Genomic DNA, 20,523 nt, shown 5'->3' on the forward strand with positions numbered 1-20,523 from the left:
ACCTATAAAATGTTAGAGTGAACTCGTATAGATATGTTGTGTCGTTTATTGCTTTACTGTATTGTGTGATTGGATAATTATGTAAAGAAAAATTATTTGCAGCACCTAATTTTCCAACAGAACCCTTTTGTAATTCCTCGTCTAACATTTGATTTTAAAAATATATAATTATTTTTGACAAATTTAAAAATATATCTAGCAGTTGATTCGTCCACTCAATTAAAAAAATAAGTTGGAATTCTCCATCCTAAAAAACATAATGTCACGTAACATCCCATCAAACCCATTTATATAAAATTTATTCAAAATGAATTTTTTTAATAACAAGAAAGTAATTTAAATCAAAGTATTAATGGAAATTTTTATAGTATCACAAGAAAATTGAAAATATAAATTATATAAATAAAACATTATTAATAGGGACATAATATTGATAATAATAAATTAAAAAATATTTCTTTATTATTTATTTAGAGACAATATTTATTTGTTATTTAAGATTTCTTTTTATAATTTTTTTAGAATGTCTATAACATTTAAACGAAAAAGGAAAAATACTAAAAAGTATCTAGATTCCATCAGAAAAATCAAGTGGAAGGAATCTTGGGTTGGCCATCAGTCCCTACCGAATGTGGGGCCGCCCCCTTTCATTTTATCAACTTGCACGCATTAAGTTAAAATAAAAGTATCAGAAAACGAGGATTACCTCCCAGTATTGTCCATACACGTGGACGGCCAGGATACGACGTGGTGAAAGGCTCCAGGGGGGGGGGGGGGTAATTAAGTCTTTCTGTAGACGGCTAGCAAAAATCCATTTGTACCCCTGATATTCCCGCAAATATCCGCCCCTGCCGCCCTCCATTTCTTTATATACAGCTAGTTAATTACTTCGTGTCATCGTTGCTACCAATCGTATCGCCCAAGTTTCCTCGGCAACGGCAAATCATGACTCGTATCCCCAACGGAGCTTTACTTTTTCTCTTTCTTGTCCTGTTCGGAGTGGCTTCCGGTGGCCGGGACGTTCCCGGCGATTTCCTCCGGTTGCCGTCCGAGGCCTTGAAATTTTTTCACCGTGGAGCTTCCGATGCTACCGATGACGACTCCGTGGGGACGAGATGGGCTGTTTTGATCGCCGGTTCGAATGGATACTGGAATTACAGGCACCAGGTTATTTTTTTACAATTGATTAGTTTCATTATCTTGGATTCTTTCTTTTTCCTTTTTTGAGATTACGAATACGTGTTGTGATTTATGTTTGTTTTGATGTTGACCTTCGGGATTATTGGCGTTTTCATGTACTTATTTCATACTCTATTCCCAAATATCGATTATGTTGTCTCTGTTGCCGATCTTTCTCTGATGTATGATTTAGTTTTAACTAGTCTGATCTTTCCACCTATTTCATTTTTACTGTAATATTTCTTGGAATGAGGTTTCTTATATTTTTTTCCCCTAAACAACTTCTATTCTTTTGCTGTTTATTCTTCGTCGTGTTTGATTGATTGAATTTTCAGTTCTTTTTAATATCTGTTTCGTTGTCTTTTCCATATTTATTCGTTGTTTTTTATTCGATATTTCTTGCTGTGATAATCGTTAAAGTTAGAGCCGAAATCCTCAAGGAACATGTTTTTTTTTTATTTGTTTTTTTTTTATCAATAGCCTGCCTTTTACCGTTGCTACTGGTTGTGATCGATATAAATTTTATGGTGTTGGTATAAGAATAACCGTGTAATCGAACCTGTAGCTGCTTTTGTTATGTTGAACGAGTGACGGAACGTTTAAGGCCGAACTGAAAGCGTTTACTGTTAGGCACTTGTAACTCTTGTGGATAAGGATAAGAAGAGCTATGTTACAGGTCTTACAAATCAAAAGAGAGAGGAGGGGTATAATAAAAAAATTGAATTAAATTCGTTAAACAGGGACTTAGTTTTTCTTAGCACGACTGCGCTCAATAAAGTCTAGGTTCATTGGTGGAGCGAAGAAAAGAGGAGGAAGGGCTTACCTTCTCTTAGTTTGTTATAAAATACAAAGATTTTGAAGTTTTCTCTAATTCACCCCTTACGTATAAAAAGAAAACTATGTAAAATTTTCCCCCTCCCGGCCAAAATTTGTGGCTCTGCCCTGTCTAGGTGTCCTATGTCAAAAAGTAAGACGGACAACTACGTCTCCCAGTTGGTGGCAAACCTTGCAGTGTCTTCACGATGCGCTGACCGAATTGTTGTTAGATAAACTTCCCAGCTAATAACTTCAGTGACACAAAGAGAAGATCAGTAGAGATGGGGATAAAAGATTTTGAATATTGCTACTGTTTTGCTTTCAACCCTGTTTCATTTTTTGAGTGTTATTGACTGTTTAATTATTTCAAAAGACTCTAACAATGATGAACACATGTTCCACTAGGCCGATATCTGCCATGCTTATCAACTGTTGCGGAAAAATGGGCTAAAAGATGAGAACATCATCGTATTCATGTACGATGACATTGCCTTCAATCCAGAGAACCCAAGACGTGGGGTCATCATCAACCATCCACAGGGTTCCGATGTTTACCACGGAGTCCCAAAGGTCTTTCTTATTGCTTTATGGATGCTATTTTTACACATGACTCATTTAGTTGTAGCTTCCTATGAACCTTTAACTCTGTTCATGTCAGGATTACACTGGTGAGGAGGTCAACGTGAACAACTTTTTTGCTGCCATTCTTGGAGACAAGAAAGCTCTAAGGGGGGGTAGTGGAAAGGTTGTTGACAGTGGTCCTAATGATCATATTTTCATATACTACAGTGATCACGGTGGCCCTGGTGTGCTTGGTGAGTAGCCTTCTTCTAAGTAGCTCGCATAACTTATAAAGAGACCTATCATGTATCAGGCATAATTTTTTGGATACTTTAGTTCGAGTTGCTTGATTTATGTCTATAAGTAATAGAGCATCTGAAATGGAATGAACAGTTTAATTTTCTATATTTTACTTGCTACTTATTGTAAAAAAACAAAATAAATGTAGAATCCTCTACTTCAAATTAATTAGTCTTGTTCCTTGATGGATAAGAAATTTCTCATCTATGTGATGTGTGTCGTTCAGGGATGCCTACTTATCCCTATATGTATGCCGATGATCTTGTTGACGTTTTAAAGAAGAAGCATGCTGCTGGATCCTACAAAAGCCTGGTAAGTAATTGTGCTGTCCATTGCTAGAGACTGCAGTTATCCTCAGAATGTAATCTTATCTAATGGGACTGTGTTGTAATATTGTAGGTATTCTATCTTGAAGCTTGTGAATCAGGAAGTATCTTCGAAGGCGTTCTTCCTAAAGATATGGACATCTATGCAACCACAGCATCAAATGCTGTGGAGAGCAGTTGGGGTTGTTACTGTCCAGGAGACTATCCCGGTCCTCCACCAGAGTATGATACTTGCTTGGGTGATTTGTACAGTGTTGCTTGGATGGAAGACAGGTAATAAATAATAATATCGTCTCTATTGTTGTTGTAGTTTACTTTGTTCTTATTTTCTTTTTTTAATTTATTAGTCGGTAAAAATTATATCAATATTGAAAGGTAATATTCTTTTTGTTGTGCAACTTCGATTTTAGGTGTTTGTTTTCACTTCTTGTTCTCATTGTTAGATGCACCATGCACTGCACCGCCCTTACTTCTGGTAGCTAGTATTCTTTTTAGCTGAAGAATAAATCTCATATAATTATTAGATCGAAAAGCTTCAGCTATGAGATTATGGTAAATTTAATCATTAATTTGTTCAACATGATTCAGACGTGATCCCTAGAGGTTTCAACACGTTCACGCGGCTTCACATGTGATCCCTAGAGCTTAAGTTGTTAGAATCAATTAATTACTTAATTCATTCTTGATTAAGTTTAGCTAGGATGTGGTTTATTTTTTTCAAAACCTGATGGTTCTTACTTTGCTGCTGTAAACAGTGATAGACACAACTTGAAGACGGAAACTTTGGGCCAGCAATATGAACTGGTAAGAACCCATGGACACCAACGTTTTAGGAGAAATCAATTCCCTATGAATTTAAATTTAATTCTGACGGTTCTTACAAACGAAAATTTTCATCTCGGTGAAAATGTAAAGATTGTACAATTAAGTCGAAAGGACATTTTAAGTAAAATGAAAATTCTGCTTCTTGAAACTTTCATCCTTTTCAAAATATACAGATTGTACAGTTAAGTCGAAAGGAAGACATTTCAGTATATGTTTATCTCATCAAAGCTTTATGCTCGGTGTTGTCAGAAACCTGAAATGTAATTCTTTTTCACCATGTTTGATGCTGATAACAATTTTATGATTTAAACTGCTGGATTCCTCAGGTGAAGAAAAGGACGCTAAATGACTTTGATTTTTATGGCTCTCATGTCATGCAATATGGTGATATAGCGCTAAACAAGGATGCATTGTCCTCATATATGGGTACAGATCCTGCTAATGAGAATAACACATTTGTCGAGTCCAACTCCTTGAGGCCAACCACAAAAGTTACCAATCAGCGCGATGCTGATCTGGTCCACTTTTGGGAAAAGGTTAGTTTCTCCTTTTCCATTTTCAAATTTGGAAATCTTTGAACCATTTATTTGGTCTATATTGTAAGAAGCAGACATTCTGAGGACTGCCAAATTCTTTTTTCCTGTTTTAAATAGTTGGCCCATGATTTGTGTTCTTCAACTTGTGAAGAGATCTTATCTTAAGCCTCTATCCTCACTCTCATCACAGTTTAGATTGTGTTGTTACTTGCCATCTGTTACAAGTTTAAATCATGAGACTTCAATGGCTGAATAAGTACATAAACTACACTATTTGTCACCTTTCTAAAATATTAGGCTTTTTCTTGCTTGCAATTTTGGTTTCGACATCATCTAACAACCCCTCCCCTCCCCTGCTCCCCCCTCTTTGCCTGTTCATTTTAGTTTCGCAAAGCTCCCGAAGGCACCGCCCAGAAGACCAAAGCTCAGAAGCATTTTGTGGAAGCAATGTCCCATAGAGTGCATATCGATAACAGCGTGAAGCTGATCGGAAAGCTGTTGTTTGGAATCGAAGAAGGTCCCAAGGTGCTCAATGGCGTTCGTCCCACTGGCCAGCCCCTTGTCGATAATTGGGACTGTCTTAAGACTATGGTAATGCCAATATAAACAGATACTCATCAATGATCTTCGGTTCTGTAATTCTGAAATGATGTGATGTACCATACAGGTGAGGACCTTTGAGACACACTGCGGATCCCTCTCCCAGTACGGCATGAAACACATGAGGTCCTTTGCAAACCTCTGCAATGCCGGAATCAGGACCGAGCAGATGGCGGAGGCATCGGCGCAAGCCTGCGTAAGCGTACCATCCGGCCCGTGGAGCTCTCTGCACAAGGGCTTCACTGCTTGACGATGAAGCCGCCACAACCAAGCCATTCTCCCGCCATTGTTTATATCATCATTGCATCTTCGACGACAAAGTTATTTGTAAATACAACTCCAGGCCGTCCTGTAAGAAAGAAAGGCATATAATGGAAACCGTAAGCAAAATATTTGTCTGGTAGTCTTCAAAATCACTGTATTTGCATGTGTTTATAAGAAGAAAACTGTGATTATTAGGAAGAATTATATGATATGATGCCTTTTTCCATATTTTATCTCTCGAGTTTTATTATTATATAATCCCAACCTCCCAAAGAAGGATTAAGAATTGATGGTTGAAGATAAGGGTGAAGGGAGGCCCCACAGTTTGATTCGGAAAGGGAATATGTTTATAAGAAGAATTGTTTGGAATTATTTGGAGAGTGGTGAAGAAATTTGAATTGGATATAAAGTTGATGATTTGTTGGGATTGGGAATACTGTTTTGCCCATTCACAAAAGATGCACTCACCCAATCTTGTGTTATTGCCACTTTGCACGCTTTCCCCTCTACATTTCTTTTATAATTATTAAATCTGCCAAAGCAGATTTGTTTTTTCTTGAATTCTATGATCCAGAAATTTTATTCTTTTTGAAATTTTAAAATGAACTTGTTTTATTTTTCGTTTTTAAAATTAAAACATGTAAAATATAACATATTATAAATTATATAATATTTTAAAATAATTTTTTTACAAACTTAATGCTAATAAAATTAATTAGTAATATTTTAGATTGAATTAAAGGTTCGTGTTTTCAAATTACCAAACATTTTTAAGGAAATTGGTTCTTAATTTTAGAGAAAATATACCTGTTTAAATATACTTTCCCGCTTTTAAACTGATTTATTTATTTATTTTAAAGATTTCTTATTAGTGTTCCCCAACTTCTATTAAATTCTATTTTTAGTTCCTTACCTAAAAGCATAATTTGCTTATGTAATGACTTCTGATTTAATAGTTTATTGAATAAAATTCAATGATTATGTTTGAAGAAATTAAAGTAGTTGTCAATTATATAAATGAAATCTTTTTGAATTTTGTAACAGTAAGAAGTAAGATTTTTTTTAAGAACGAAGAAATGGACTGGTTAACTTGTTGAACATTTCACCTGCACAACTCATTTAGGTCCTATTCGATTTCTTTATTGCAAAAACAAATATTTGTTGTGTTGTTGGTAGAGAATAAAATATCTATCAACGTGGTAATATTAGGGTCAATCAATAACTTTTAAATATTTTTAAATTATCAATAAATTGGTTTCTAAAATCTGAAAGTTGTCTTCAAAGTCTATAAACTTTAAAAATATCAAAAGTTCTTAAATTTTTCAATGTTATGTTTAAGTGATTCTTAAACTTTAAAAAATGTCTATTAGATTTCTAAATTTTAAAAATTCTGCCTAATAATTCACTAAACTTTAAATTTAGTCTCATAAATTAGAGATATGTTAGACAAAATCGAAAGTATATTATCTAATATACATAAATTGAAAGTCAATGACCCATTAAACACTTTTTAAATTTTGAGAATATGTTAAACACAAAGTTGAAAGTTAGGGCCGATAAAATTTAGGGATAAAGAAACTAATTGAACTCATATAAAAATATATATCAAATCCCCAATGAAATTTCGATATATTTAAATATATCTAACATGTATGGCTTGGTTTAGATTTTGGTTGGATTTCTTTCATTGAATTTGTTTTTACCTCCCTAATTTTATCTTTCACTTTTATCTCTCGTACGTAAATTTTTGGATCAAAATTTTTATGCAATTCTCTTACCTTTACAATTATTAAAATTTAGGGAAAACAGTAACACATTTAATATTTGTAAGGCTTGTTGGTAACATGGTTTTAAACGTCGATATCGATTGAATAGTCAAGATCTCAATTTCATAGAAATGTCGATGTAAATATCAATAAAATGTTGATGTCTAGATATTTCTGTAAAATTATAGAAGTAGAAAATCTTTAAAAACTATTTAAATTAACAAATAAGTATTTTCGTCATTTCTAAATAAATTAAAAATAATTTATATTAATATTATGTCTATATTAGTGAGATTTTGTTGATATTTTATAGATTTTTTTGGTAATATTATGAAAATGTATCTCATGTTGATATCGAATTCATAGATACATGGAATGTCGATGAAAATATTGACACGTCAACATTCACTTAATACCACGGTTATCAAAGCGAGCAGAAACAGAAGTTGTGAATTCGGTCCCCTACCACACATGTTGCATTAAAAAAACATGGTTGGGAAGAATCAAAGTGATTTTTATAGTTTCAAGTGAGGAGAGAGATAGAAATTATAAGTATTAAACATCACGGGAGAATTTTGATATGTTAGTTTTTTTTTTTCCTTTCTTTTTTTGAGAGGGATTTTGATATGTTAGTTTTATTTAGTATCTATATTTGAAAAAAAAAACCCCATGAAAAAAGTGCCTTCCATGATTTAGGAGGTTTACAAGAAGCCCATCTCTTGTTTTTTTTTTTTTTTTCCCCCTTATTTAATAACTTTTTATTTATAACAATTTGGATTTTATAATTCTAGAACTGTACAAATTAAATTTTCTGTTGCCTAGAGCATGACATCAGTAGTGGATCTAAAATTTCATTTAGGGAGAACTTCACCGCGATGAGACAGAATTCATATAAAATATCAATTACATTATTTGAAGTTTAAAATTGAAAATTCAATTGCCCACTCTACATTTGTGGTATTAAAAAAAAATTGATTGGAAAAAAATGGAGCTAACAACTCTTTTTAAGATATAAACTTAAAAGTGGTTAAACTATATACTCTTCGTATCTTTAAATTTCAATAATTTGTTTTGGAGTATAAAAACTAAATGGTTATAAATAAATAAGTATAAGAGTAAAATATTAAGGGAGTGAAAAGTACATGAATAAAAACATGTTAAAATGAAAAGAAATTTGTTCGGGAAAATACACTTTTTTTTAAAAAGGTTATTTTAGTATAATAAGTGAAGGTGGAAGATTTGATCTAGTAATTTCTTGATTAAAGACATGTACTCATTGCTGTTGAGTTGAGTTGATGTTAGAATTGATGACTTTGTCCTTGGTATTCAATTGGATTGAGATTATTTTTTTTAACAATATAATTAAACTTTGAAAAAAAAAAGGGGGAAATCATAAGCATATTAATGGTTTTAGATATTTGAAAAATTTGATGAAGTCATAAGACTGACATTTAATGACAATTTAGTGGTGATTTGAAACGTTTTGTGAGGAAGATGACCAAAGTCAAATATCGTTTATTTCCAACAATTCTATCTTTAATTTTGATTGCCTTTTTCCTCCCTCTATTTCAAACCTCACATTCACATGTATTAACTGTAATTAAATGTCCCGTACCGTAAATTCGATTTTTTATTTTTTTGTTCTACTTAAAAAAAGTTACAATTGAATCTACTAAAAAACCATAATTAAATTTAAATTCCTACCATATCCTTCACGAACACGCATTAAATTGATTATAATATGTGGGGACGATGATCAAACTCACAATCTTTTGTTGAAGATATATGCTAATTACTATGAAACTAGGTTGACTTTAACCTTGACATAAATTGGTTAAAACAATTATTGGGTGAATGAGTGATTAAATAACACCGAGAACCAAAATGATCATTTGTTGGGTCGAAGACTAAAATAAATGTTTTACGATAATTATTTGAAAAGAATGGATCAAAATGAGATGCAAACTTTTTTATTAAATAAAAATTAATAGTTTGAATATATTTTTTGATTTCTACTTGGTTATTTTAATTTTTTTTTGTAAATTTACCAAAAATTTATAATTTTCTTATATAACTTTATCAATATTGTGCGTTATTTTTTCCCATATGATATCATAATCTTCCTTCACTATGTTCAAATAAAATGTACCCTTTGTCCAAAAAGAAAAATAAAATATACTACCCCAGAGTTTAAGATAATTGTCAATTTTTGGTGAGGTCAATTATATAATAACGAAATTGAAATCAAACACAAACTAGGACTCAAATGATGACTTAACCCATATCAATACTAGTTATTCAGAAAAAAAAATCATGTGATTTTTTTCATTTATTTATAGCTCAGAATTTTTACTAGTAGGACTAAATTGGAAATTTATTAAAATTTGAAGGGATAAAACGTAAAATTTAAATCTGAGGGATCAAATCATAAAAATAATTTTATTTTTTTGAATTTATTGCACTGAATCTTCAATTCAATAATGCCCAGAGCCTCGCGCGTATAATCTGTTGGGTATTTGACCGGACATTGCGAAAGAAGTCTACTAAAATGCTTAACCATGGTTAGTCCACCTAACCATAGTTAAGTCGCTTCGAGTTCCCGGTTCCATCTAAGCTGCTCCGTCACATCGGTTCCACAGAAACAAACTTAAATAAATAAATATCACATTATTATAATATTTTCCAAAAGAACTAATAAAAAAGGTTTTTTCTTTTTCTTTTTCTTTTTTTAATTGCTTAACTCGACGGCGTTAAGGACTCCGTGAGATTGGTTAACGCCGGTGGAGAAACGTAACGTGGATTGGAGAAGAGAGGACGGAGCGGGATTTGAAGTTGATGGAAAAGCAGAGGAGGGATCAGAGCCGCACGATGGTTGATGGACGGCCAGAGATGCATCTTGTTGGACGGTTGGAGCGATGAAGAGCGTATAAAAACTGGGACTTGAAGGGGTGAGAGGGCATTTCGTTGTATCATTGAGGAAGGACCTCTCTGGAGTAGTTCTTGTTAAACTTCCTCTCTCTCTCTCTCTCTCTCTCTCTCTCTCTCTCTCTCTCTCTCTCTCTCTCTCTCTCTCTAGATTATTTCTGCAAATTTTCCTTTCACTTTCCTTCATTTTCCCGGGAGCCAAACAGGGTGGGAACTGGGAAGTGGGGTGTGGACTATGAAATTGTTATGATTGATTGTGGGAGGGACTAAATTGAACCTTTTAAAAATCACCCAAGAGCTCAAAATTTTTCTTCGTTTTAGTGGGTTAATCGATCTGAGATACTCGCTTCTTTGACGAGTTTGAGGCATTGAAATTGTTGGAAGGCACGGTCGTAATCGGAGAGGCCAATTTTAATCTGGGTTTGGTTGGCCGATTGTGTAATCGATTTCTTTTCGTTCTCAAATTCGAAGTTAGATTTGTGCAGAGGCGCGAGGAAAGAAACTTCGAGGTTTGGAGGTTGGGAATTTGCAATCAGTGTTTTTTGAGGTCATCGCTCTGTTCTGTGTTTGATCTTATCTTGTGAAATCAGTTTCTAACCCTTGAAATTTTTTGTTGAACAGATTTCAGTGGCTCGCTGAGGGTTTCTGAGAGATGATGAAGGTCGCCATCGGTGACAGAGATTCTTACCTTGTTTGAGAGTGGAAGAAGAATTGGACTATGAAAATGCAATCGTATAACGAACTCTTGGATTTGGATTTACATTTCGCTTGTTTTCTGTTGCGGTGAAAGAAGCAGATTTCTATTCTTCGGGGAGCTGATTCTTTGGGGGAAACCCGACGACTGTAAGCGAAGTATAATCTGAATCGCGGATCAGAAATTTCAGGTACTGATTGTTTATTTGATAGGTGGATTTTGCAGCCCCTGTTCTCTCCGTTCTAATTGTGCTCATCCGAAATTTCAGTTCGACCGAGGTTTGATTTTCTTCCGGTTCGTTGCTACCTGCAGCATCGAATAGCAATCGCCTTCCTCTGTTTGGATTCTTAGACTCTGATAATTTGCTTTCGGAGTTTGAAAATTCGAGTTGCCGCTGCCGTGGCAGCATCTTCCCTCTCTCTCTCTCTAAGGCATTGGAAATCCGGATCCCCTTTACAATCCTCACTAATTTCTCCCCTGAAAATTTAGGTTCTCTGTAAATTGTTTCCATGGGAAATCTTTTCTTTCCTTTTCTGGACGATAACTTCCTTCTTTGAGTTCCCCACATTTTCAAGAAGATCCTCCAGATTTTCCCTTAACTTCTCTTAAAAAAACAGAACCGATTTCTGCTTTCAACTCTCTTTGATTTCGTTTCCGGATCAATCATTCAATTGAGAAAACTCATAATTTGGTCTTCAGAATTTGAGTTCTTAGAGGTCTACAGTTTTTCTTTTCTCAGCAGCCAAACATCTGTGTTCTCTCGAGTAAGATTTTTCCAGTATCAATGGCGAAACACCTTCGTTTTCCACACAGTATGATTGAATTCTTCCACGCTCTACGCTTTTTCCATTTTTCGTTCATACTGCAGACATTTTCAACCAAATCCAATTGCAGCGTCTACTTTTTATCTCTTTCTCTTTCTTTTCTTTTTTCTCTCTTTGCCACTTTAATTGTTTGGAACCTTTTGGGTAATCTTTCTTTGGACTAACCCCGCCTTGAAATGGGACAGGTGCTGTATAATTTTTTTCCAAAAAAAAAAAAGCAGATGGAGAAGGACCATCTCAGAATCAACAGCCATGGCAATTTCGTTAATAATAATTCCCATGGTAGGGACAGAACCGTCGTGGACGGTTCACTGTTGTTGCGGGCGAAATCTGAGGCCGCCGCCGTCGCCGTCGCCGCCACCAAGCAGCAACCTGCGCCGTCGGACTTTGTCTTGCAATGGGGAAACCGGAAGCGTCTCCGTTGTATGAAAGTCCAGGTCAAGGCGAAGGACGTCTCCGCCGCCGCACCGGTTCACAGAACCACCGTCCGGGTGGATCGCCGGGTCATTCGAGCCGATAAAGACTCCGTGAACCACAACCACCAACCCACCTCCATCATCCATAATAACCCTAATCACAGTAATGGGTATTTGAATCTCCGTCAACGGCCGATTTCTCCTCAACCGCCGCCGCCAGCTCCGCCTCAGCGTATGCTAAGGTACCGCCCCCAACTTTTTCTCTGATTGATCTCAGCCGATCCTCAAAATTCAAAATTCAAAATTGCTTTTTGTTGGCTGCCGTGGTGAATTTTTTTACAAGCTCTTTTTGGGCTTTTCAATTGGGCTTTCAAGTTATATGTCTTACGTTTGTAAATAATTTCTGAAAATTAAGCTCCATTTTTGGAAATATGAATATAAATAGATTTTACAAAATTATTGTCAGAGCAGATCCAGAATTGACAAGTTGATCGTCCTTTTTTTCACTATTTGAATAATTGCAAGTTGGGGTTGTGGTATGATGATCCGATCTTTGAAGCAACTCTCGGGATTTACCCGATTGATTAGGACACGTCCTCTCTTTCTTCCACGTGTCCGTTTTTGGTTGTGGCCAACTATGGCCGTCGGATCCATTGATCGGAGTGAGCACCGGTGTCCCCACACTGTTCCTGATCCGCTTGACGCGTAGCCTGGAAAATTCGAGATCCAACGGCGGAGAGGTGTCGGGGGGGAGTTCGTATGGAAAAGACAGGTCTCTCCTTAAAAGAGCAAAGGCGAAGGCTCCAGCACTCACCATTTTCCTTTTCTACGCAAATACTAGGCCAGATTCCCCCCAACTACTCCACCGATCTGATTCGTCCCCGAGGTCAATCCCGTAATTTCAGCCTACACAAAAGATTAAAAAAAGAGAACACCAATTGCTTTTTTCTTTTAATTTTTTTTTTAATGAATAATCCATCGATCTTACGAGATTTGTTTTTGTTTTTGAGGGTTTGTTTTGTAATTTGTGTGCGGGGTTGATTTTTATTAATTATAATTTCTTTAATCTGGGGGTACTTCGTAGGAAGGACTAAGGATACTGGAGCGTTTTGATTTTGATTTCGATTTCGATTTCGATTTTGATTGTTAGGAACTCTGAGATTTGCTCCAGTGCGATGAGAGCCAACGGCAACGGCGGTGTGAGAGCAATTACGTCGCCGGAAAGGGCGGCGCCGGAGAAGAGACCGACGGCCATTAACGACAACCAGCAGCACCATAAATCCGCGGCTACATCGGATAGTAAAAAGGGCGGGTCTTCGTCCGGCAGTGGAGAAGCCCTAGCGCCGCCGCAGACGGTCGTACCGGTATGGCCGCCGAAGTTCGTAATTGCCCTAACGAACAAAGAGAAGGAAGAAGATTTCATGGCGATCAAAGGGTCTAAACTGCCTCAGAGACCGAAGAAAAGAGCCAAAATTATTCAACGCACCATCAATGTAAGAACCTCTTCACTTCAATTCCCAATCCCCTTCCAGATTCCCCCATTCCTTTCTTTACTTTACTTCACTTTTACTGTTTCTTTTCTATGATTTCATTTATCATTATTATTTTTTTTCTCCTAATTCCAACTCCTCGTACGCCTAATATTTACTGTTCCTGCTTTAATTATTTCTTAACCTGATTTTTTATATCTCTCCTGAAGAAGTAAAAAGGCTTGAATAAAATTTATAGTGCAGTTTAATTTTACTAAAAAATGTTTAGTAAAGTGTATTTGGGAAAATTAGATTATGAATTTAAAAAGGAGAAAAAGGGTACTGTGGACCGAGGATGAGGATATTTGGGTAGTGAGGGAGCGGTGGGTGGGGTGCCACGTGGAGAGCTGTGATTCGACTGTTTTCAGCGAAATTGAAGCCGCAGTGTGAGTGAGGCGCTAACGGACAAGGAATGGGCGTGGGCTGAGTTGTCCCGTCGTGGCGCGGAATGGGGAGGGGAGTGGTTGGTTTTTGCGTAATAATTTTCGAAGTGAAGGGTCATTTTTGTAATATAATTCTACCCTCAGTTGAGTGGGCCCCTCCACTGTTGGCCGTTGCCGTGCAATTCTGTGTGCTTTATCTTTTTTTTTTTTTTTTGGATTTTTTATTATTATTTTGTGGATGGAAGCGGCGTCGTTTTAGACAATAATGAAGTTTGGTTTTGGGGGTGGCAGCTGGTGAGTCCAGGGACGTGGCTGTGCGATCTAACACTAGAGAGATACGAAGTTAGGGAGAAGGAGAAGAAGATTTCTAAAAAGGTATAAATTAAATAATATCCCCTTTTTTTTTCTCTTTGTTTTATTAAAAGATAATATATATATATATATATTTGGTAATTTGAAAATTTTAATTTTAATTTGGGATGCAGAGACCAAGAGGGCTAAAGGCAATAGTGAACATGGAGTCAGATTCAGAGTGAGAGAGGGAGGGCAGTGGCTGCTTAAAAAAAGAAAAGAAATCGAGTGGTTTTGTAATATGATTTGTGGAGAAGAGGAGGAAGTTTATGTGGATTATTAAATACCAATATCTATATATATATATATAGAACTTTTTGTAGTTGTAGATCTTTCTTGGCTCGTTCTATTGTAGCAAATGGGTTAAATTAACATTTAAGGCAACTGAATTTCAAATATTAAACTTATGGGTTTGATTGGCAAATGGCACCGCATTTAGCAGAGATTGTACACTTTCTGTGCACTCTGCAGCCTCTCTTTCCCCACAATTTTTTGAAAAAACCAAAGAAAAGTCACAAGGTTTTAAATCAACGTAAAGGAGTTTAAGCACTCTCGGGTGTTGGCACAATGGTAAGAGGATTGCACCACCCAATATCCAAGTTTGAACTTCCTGTATCTAGAAGTAAAAAAAAAAAAAAAAAAAGTTTGTGGTTTTGTCCCCAATAAAAAATCCCTCATTTCTTGGATCCAAAATTTTTCTTAGCATGATCTGTCACATTATCTTCCTGTTCTGTTCAAATCAATTCAAAGACAATAATCAAATTTAAATTTTATGGACTAGATATCAAATATAAATCAAATTCAAATTTTAAGGACAAAAAAGTGCTAAAATTCCCGAGTACAAATTTGAATGTCTTAATGTTAAGAGGAGAAAAGTACAATATCTTATTTCAGATTTTTGTCCATTTGTTTGCCCGAGTTAAATAAATATAGATATACGCAATAATGAATTCTATGAGGAGAAAAGTTTGACTCAAGGTCAAATTATTTTTATATTTTTAGAATATGTTATATTAAATTTTTAGTTTTGTACTACTTTAATTTAATTGCATACTTTTTTAAATATTGTTATTGTTTTTCATTCAAATAAGGAATATGATAGAGATTCAAAATTTTAGTCCATAAAATTACTTGATATCTAAATTAGTCTCTCTTGTTTTTGTTTTTGTTTTTTTTGATAAAAGATGTTCGACGAGAAATTCAACGAAGTGAAAACTCGAATTAATTAACTTGTATTTGTATTTATGTATATGGGTGGTATAATCTCTAATGTATAATCCATTGATTAATTTTCTCAAATATATACCTTAATTCAAGGGTTCGTGAGCTTGTTCTTGAATCAATGGTTGATGTCTTTCGCTTTTTGCTTGTCGAAGGATCTTTGAGGTCTTCAACTTTTAGCTCGTTGAAGACTTTGACTTGTTAATAAAGCTCATTGGCTTGTAGTTTGATGAAGACTTTGTGAGGTCTTCGGCTTTGAGTTTATTGAAGAATCTTTGAAGTCTTCGACTTTGCAACTTGTGAAGTTCTTTAGCTTTGTGGCTTGTGAAGTTCTTTGCTTTTGGCTTGGGATGCTTCGTCCTTCGTCCTTTCTTCCCTTGTTTCAAATGAGGGGTGACCCTTTATTTATAGAGTCTTTGATGAGCTTAATGGTCAATTAGTTAATTTTATTGGACGATCATAAAAGAGACACGTGACATAATTAGATTCGGACACGTGTAATTTTATCATTGGTCCCTAAATGTATGGAATTAGCCGCAATTTCTCATCCAACAAAAGAATCTAAACTAGTTTTTTTTTTTTTTTTACTGTGAATCTAAACTGGTTAAAGCAGTAATATTTTTCTGAAAAATTGAATAAGTTACAAAAAAAATTTAACATCCATCTCGTTTTTTGAAAAAAAATATATATATTCTTTCAAACAATAATCTTGTTAGACTAGTAAAAGGTTTGAATCTATTATAAAAAAAAAAAAGAAAATCTAATCAGTTTTTAATATTTTAGTTAAAATAATATCTTACTGAATTTCATGTTATTTAACATATGTGAACTGTCCATTTTATATGTACAAGGTAAGTTGCAGTGTGATTTTTTATCATCCAAATTTGATATAAAATTAAAGCAAATTTTAACCTTTTGAGTTAAAAATAACAAAGATTACTTTAAGAGGAGACTCTTTCTAGTGGACACAATCACAATTCACAACCAATATGCCATTTGATTTGTTTACTCAATTGTCTATACTCTATATGCTCTGGAAGGAAGAAAAAAGCAAAAAGAGAGAGCATGTTCTCGGCATTAATGCTTTCGCTGTAATGGCAACCACAAAATTTTGGCACCTTTCACGCTCATTATTCATGGCACATGGATGCCTGCCCCACCGATTTGACTACAGCGAGACCAGGTAAGACAATTAGACTTGTGTTGGTCCAAAAATCATAAATAAATGGCTAAAAATCTTTGAAGTTCGAGTTGAACAATCGCCAATTCTGGTAGTAATTTCTCTTATAGTTAAATCTTTTCATCCGATGTTCTATTACCCTCACGAATTCGGAAAACAGCTAAAATAAGTAAGCTCTGTGTACACAATCTTAAGCATAAATAAGAACGGTAAGAAAGTGGACGATCGTGGATAATCACGAGGATATTTTTCCAGATTGACGTTTGGAAAATCGGATCAATGCCGTTGCCGGCGGCGATTAGGAATAGAAAGAGAAGAGTCAAACAAGAACCAGAGCTGAGAGAGAGAGAGATTTAAAAGAACGAAACAATTGATTTACTGATCATAAGAACAGAATATATATAAAATATATATAGCACAATCGTCAACAAACCATCACAACCTGCTTCTATATATAAGAATGTGTGAACAAAAGAGGTTCTCTGTACCAAACGATAAACGTGTAGAAACTAAAATCCCATGAAACACCTAAAATATAAATCCCCCAGGGTTACTCCAAGAACGAAAACACATCAAATACATTAATGGCAGAATCAAACACCATATCCGTCAGTCGGTACCTCAGATCCTGAGAGTAGATCCGAAGGCGAGAGCGACGAAGGCGGCGAGACAAGCGGAGACAACGGAAGGAGCAATGGAGAAAGCAGGGGAAGCAGGGCTCGGCGCCGGAGCCTCCTGAGCGGCGCAGGAAGCGACGGCGAAGATGAGGGCGATGAGAGCAATGAGAGAAGCCTTGGAAACGGCGGCCATTGATGATTCGGAGATTTCTGGTTAGGGTTACGAGAGAAGAGAAAGATGAGAGACTGAGCGAAGACCGTTCGTTGGAATTGAGCATTGAAAAGGGTTTGGAGGAGATATATATAGAGAGAGAGAGACGGGGGAGGAGAGAGAGAAAGTCGGGCAGGTGTTCGGGCAGAGGGCAGGCAAGCTGGCGATTAGTTGAGTGACAGCTAATTTGGCGGTGTGGTCCCCAAATTCCCCAAAGAGCACCAACGGGAATATATGCGTAATGCATCTTTCCACCGCACAACATTTTCATTTTGGCTCAAACAAAAAGTGTCTTTTTTAAAAACAATTTTAAATTCCATTTTACTTCTCAAATTTTAATCTTGTTCCATTTTAATTCTGTAGCTTTCAATAAAATCTATTATTTCTAAGTAATTATATAAATGAGATATTCAAACTATTTATTTTAAAATATAATAATACATTTAAATTTTTACACAAGTAGTATAATTTGATTTGAATTCAAACAGAAAAAAACAATAAAAAATCAAGTTTGTGGCATTTTAAAAAAATACAAATATATATATATTTTTTAAAACTTGACTACCATTTTTGTCATCTAATGTTTTTATTTGTTTATTGGTTTGGAAATTAAAAATTTCTAATATTTTTATTTTAAAGTGATAAAGAGTGTCTTGTTATTAACCAGTTTAACTATATTCATAACAATTTAAAATAAAATATCTATTTTAAATTATCAACTTTTAAAATAACTAGAGAGTCTCATGTAACTTGAATGATCAATAGTTATTATAATTTGAAATTCAAATCTTCCATCGTGTCATTTGCTTAACTAGAAAAAAAAAAATCAAGAGTTATATATTAACTTTCAAAACATAATTACATTCATTTTGAGAGATGAATTTTAGAAAAGTCAATATATACTTCATATTATAAAAGATAAATGCGACATTTCTTAACTTTAACTTTTATATTTGATGGTATGCATTTTTTTATTTCAAACTTTTTACTATATTCTAATATACATGTTTATTTTATATTAATGTAAATTTCTCAAATAGTGTTGCTATTATTTTACCATCAATAACACCTTCTCACCTAATACTTATATAACCAACCATACATAAATTATACATACACATGTTAATTATTAGTAGGGATGTATATAGTTAAAATCAATTTATCATTTTTTTTGTTTTTTGATTTAGATATTAAAATGAAATAAATAAAATTAAAAAATATATTTGAAAAATAATAAAATTATTCAATAAAGGCACCAACCTCCAATACAGGTGAAACCATTCTTTTTAGTTTCTTTATTTTACATTCAACAACTTTTGAAAAACAAATTGTGAAAAAGAGATTTAAACTTTTTTGTTTTACTTGAAATATCCACGACTCTTGAAAAAAGAAAAAACAAAAAATGTGAACCATTTTGTTTTCAAATTAAAAAACGCCGTCGTTTACCATTTAACGTCAACGTCCTACGGCCCGTTTGCAAAGTGGAAGATTCTTCGGCTTAGTGGGGTTCAAAATTAATGAGTAACGAATTCCAGTAATCGAGACGCGACAATGGCGCGTGGAATACACGAACAAGCATCTAACGGCGAGGATTGGAGCGTGGAGACACGGTAAAAAGAGCCACTGAGAGAAACAGCGAAATGTGTTAAAAAGAAAAGGGAAAAATAAATGAAGAGGTGGGGCCCACAAATACGAAGCCTGGTCCAATAATGGCCAAAGGTGGTTAGTAATGTGGGGCCGGGCCCAAAATAGAGAGACAGCGCTGTGTTGTTAAGAAATGACAGGGGAGTGGGATTGGCTGGTGGATTTCTTTTTTTTTTTTTTTTTTTTTTTTTTAATGTGGTTCCAGAAACTTCTTTATGGGCATGAAATTAACGTTACAGAATAGAATATCTTCCCCCATTATTTTGTGTGCACTTGGTTCTTTTAGTTCTGAACCATCTACTTTTAAAATTGAGTTATGTTGGAACTACTCGATGCTTAGTTATATGTTCATCACTAATATTTTACTATTGTCAAATTTAATGATATTTAGATTTTTGCCATTATTCGCATTCTATTGAATAGAGTGAAGAGTCGGGGATTCAAATGTTTATTGAAAATAAACACAAGAATAAATATTAAATATTAGAGTATTTTCTATTGAAATTTTCATTTGAGTCAAGAAAATATTCTAAAGTAACACAATTGATTATGTTGTAAACTTCTCTGGATTATTTATTTAAAATTTCAGCCAAAATAATATTGAAAATACAATTTAAGTATCTATTTTTTTTAATACAACATGTGGGAGGATAATTCGAAATCACGACCTTTTGGTCAGAGATCAGAGTTATAACAAGTTGAGGTAAGCTCCAGTTAACTTTTAAATATCTTATCTACCCATTTGTACATAATTAATTAGAAGTATTAGAATTAGTCTAATGTCAATTTTTTCCTCAATGAAAAGGAATACTCCAAAGTCTTACAGCAATAACTTTCAAGAAATTACTGTTGAGTAGAAAAATCCAAGAGCTACTGAGTGAAATAAAAGCACTAGAAACATATGTTAAAGTTAAACTAAATGTAAATTGTGTTTATTTTTTAAAACAAATAATTACTAAATAGAAATAAGTTTGGCTCGACTCAAATTATTTTTGTGAGAACACGTGCTAAATTATACCGAAAAAAAAGTCTCCATTTAATTATTTTTTCAACAATATTATTGATTAAATAAATAAATAACGGTATTATTTTCGAAGGTTCTCCAAGAAGGGGTGTTACAGGTGATCAGCAGTCAGTCAACATTAGTTTGGGTGACGAGAGAGAGGGCTGAGAAAGGGAAGGCGAGAGAGCAAAGAGCACGAGGGGTGAGCAGTACCAATGTCGTGTCTCTAAAACTGACCGACCAACTTCGGTTCGATCAAATTCGGCCAGACGATTCGATTTTGTGACTATCCTTGTGCACCCAAGATGTTATAGTTAAAATTCTAATCCATCAGCATCAGCTAACCTAAAAC

At 34.6% G+C, this 20,523-nt stretch overlaps 2 protein-coding genes across 4 annotated transcripts; both read left to right on the forward strand.

Annotated features, from left to right (window-relative positions):
• The first annotated feature begins 888 nt into the window (after positions 1 to 888).
• LOC111004600 (vacuolar-processing enzyme) lies at positions 889 to 5,633 on the forward strand. Its single transcript, XM_088127078.1, has 9 exons — positions 889 to 1,167; positions 2,401 to 2,565; positions 2,654 to 2,810; positions 3,083 to 3,168; positions 3,256 to 3,455; positions 3,938 to 3,986; positions 4,334 to 4,543; positions 4,928 to 5,134; positions 5,211 to 5,633. Exons 1-9 carry the CDS (start codon positions 946 to 948, stop codon positions 5,391 to 5,393), a joined length of 1,479 nt encoding a protein of 492 aa, XP_087983204.1. The 5' UTR covers positions 889 to 945; the 3' UTR covers positions 5,394 to 5,633.
• Positions 5,634 to 10,133: 4,500 nt separating this feature from the next.
• Positions 10,134 to 14,519, forward strand: LOC111004601 (uncharacterized). 3 transcript variants are annotated; one of them, XM_088127904.1, is made up of 6 exons: positions 10,134 to 10,645; positions 10,720 to 10,982; positions 11,802 to 12,274; positions 13,183 to 13,525; positions 14,236 to 14,319; positions 14,430 to 14,519. In XM_088127904.1, the coding sequence occupies exons 3-6, from the start codon at positions 11,838 to 11,840 to the stop codon at positions 14,478 to 14,480; spliced, it is 915 nt and encodes a 304-aa protein (XP_087984030.1). In that variant the 5' UTR covers positions 10,134 to 10,645; positions 10,720 to 10,982; positions 11,802 to 11,837; the 3' UTR covers positions 14,481 to 14,519. The 3 variants fall into 3 exon arrangements, with proteins under 3 accessions (XP_087984030.1, XP_087984029.1, XP_087984031.1); XM_088127903.1 differs by having other exon boundaries at positions 10,134 to 10,615; XM_088127905.1 differs by having other exon boundaries at positions 10,134 to 10,607.
• The last annotated feature ends 6,004 nt before the right edge of the window (positions 14,520 to 20,523 follow it).

Source organism: Momordica charantia, assembly GCF_013281855.1.
Source record: "Momordica charantia cultivar OHB3-1 chromosome 8 unlocalized genomic scaffold, Mcharantia_2.0 BLBB01000008.1, whole genome shotgun sequence".
NCBI classification, from domain to species: Eukaryota; Viridiplantae; Streptophyta; class Magnoliopsida; order Cucurbitales; family Cucurbitaceae; genus Momordica; species Momordica charantia.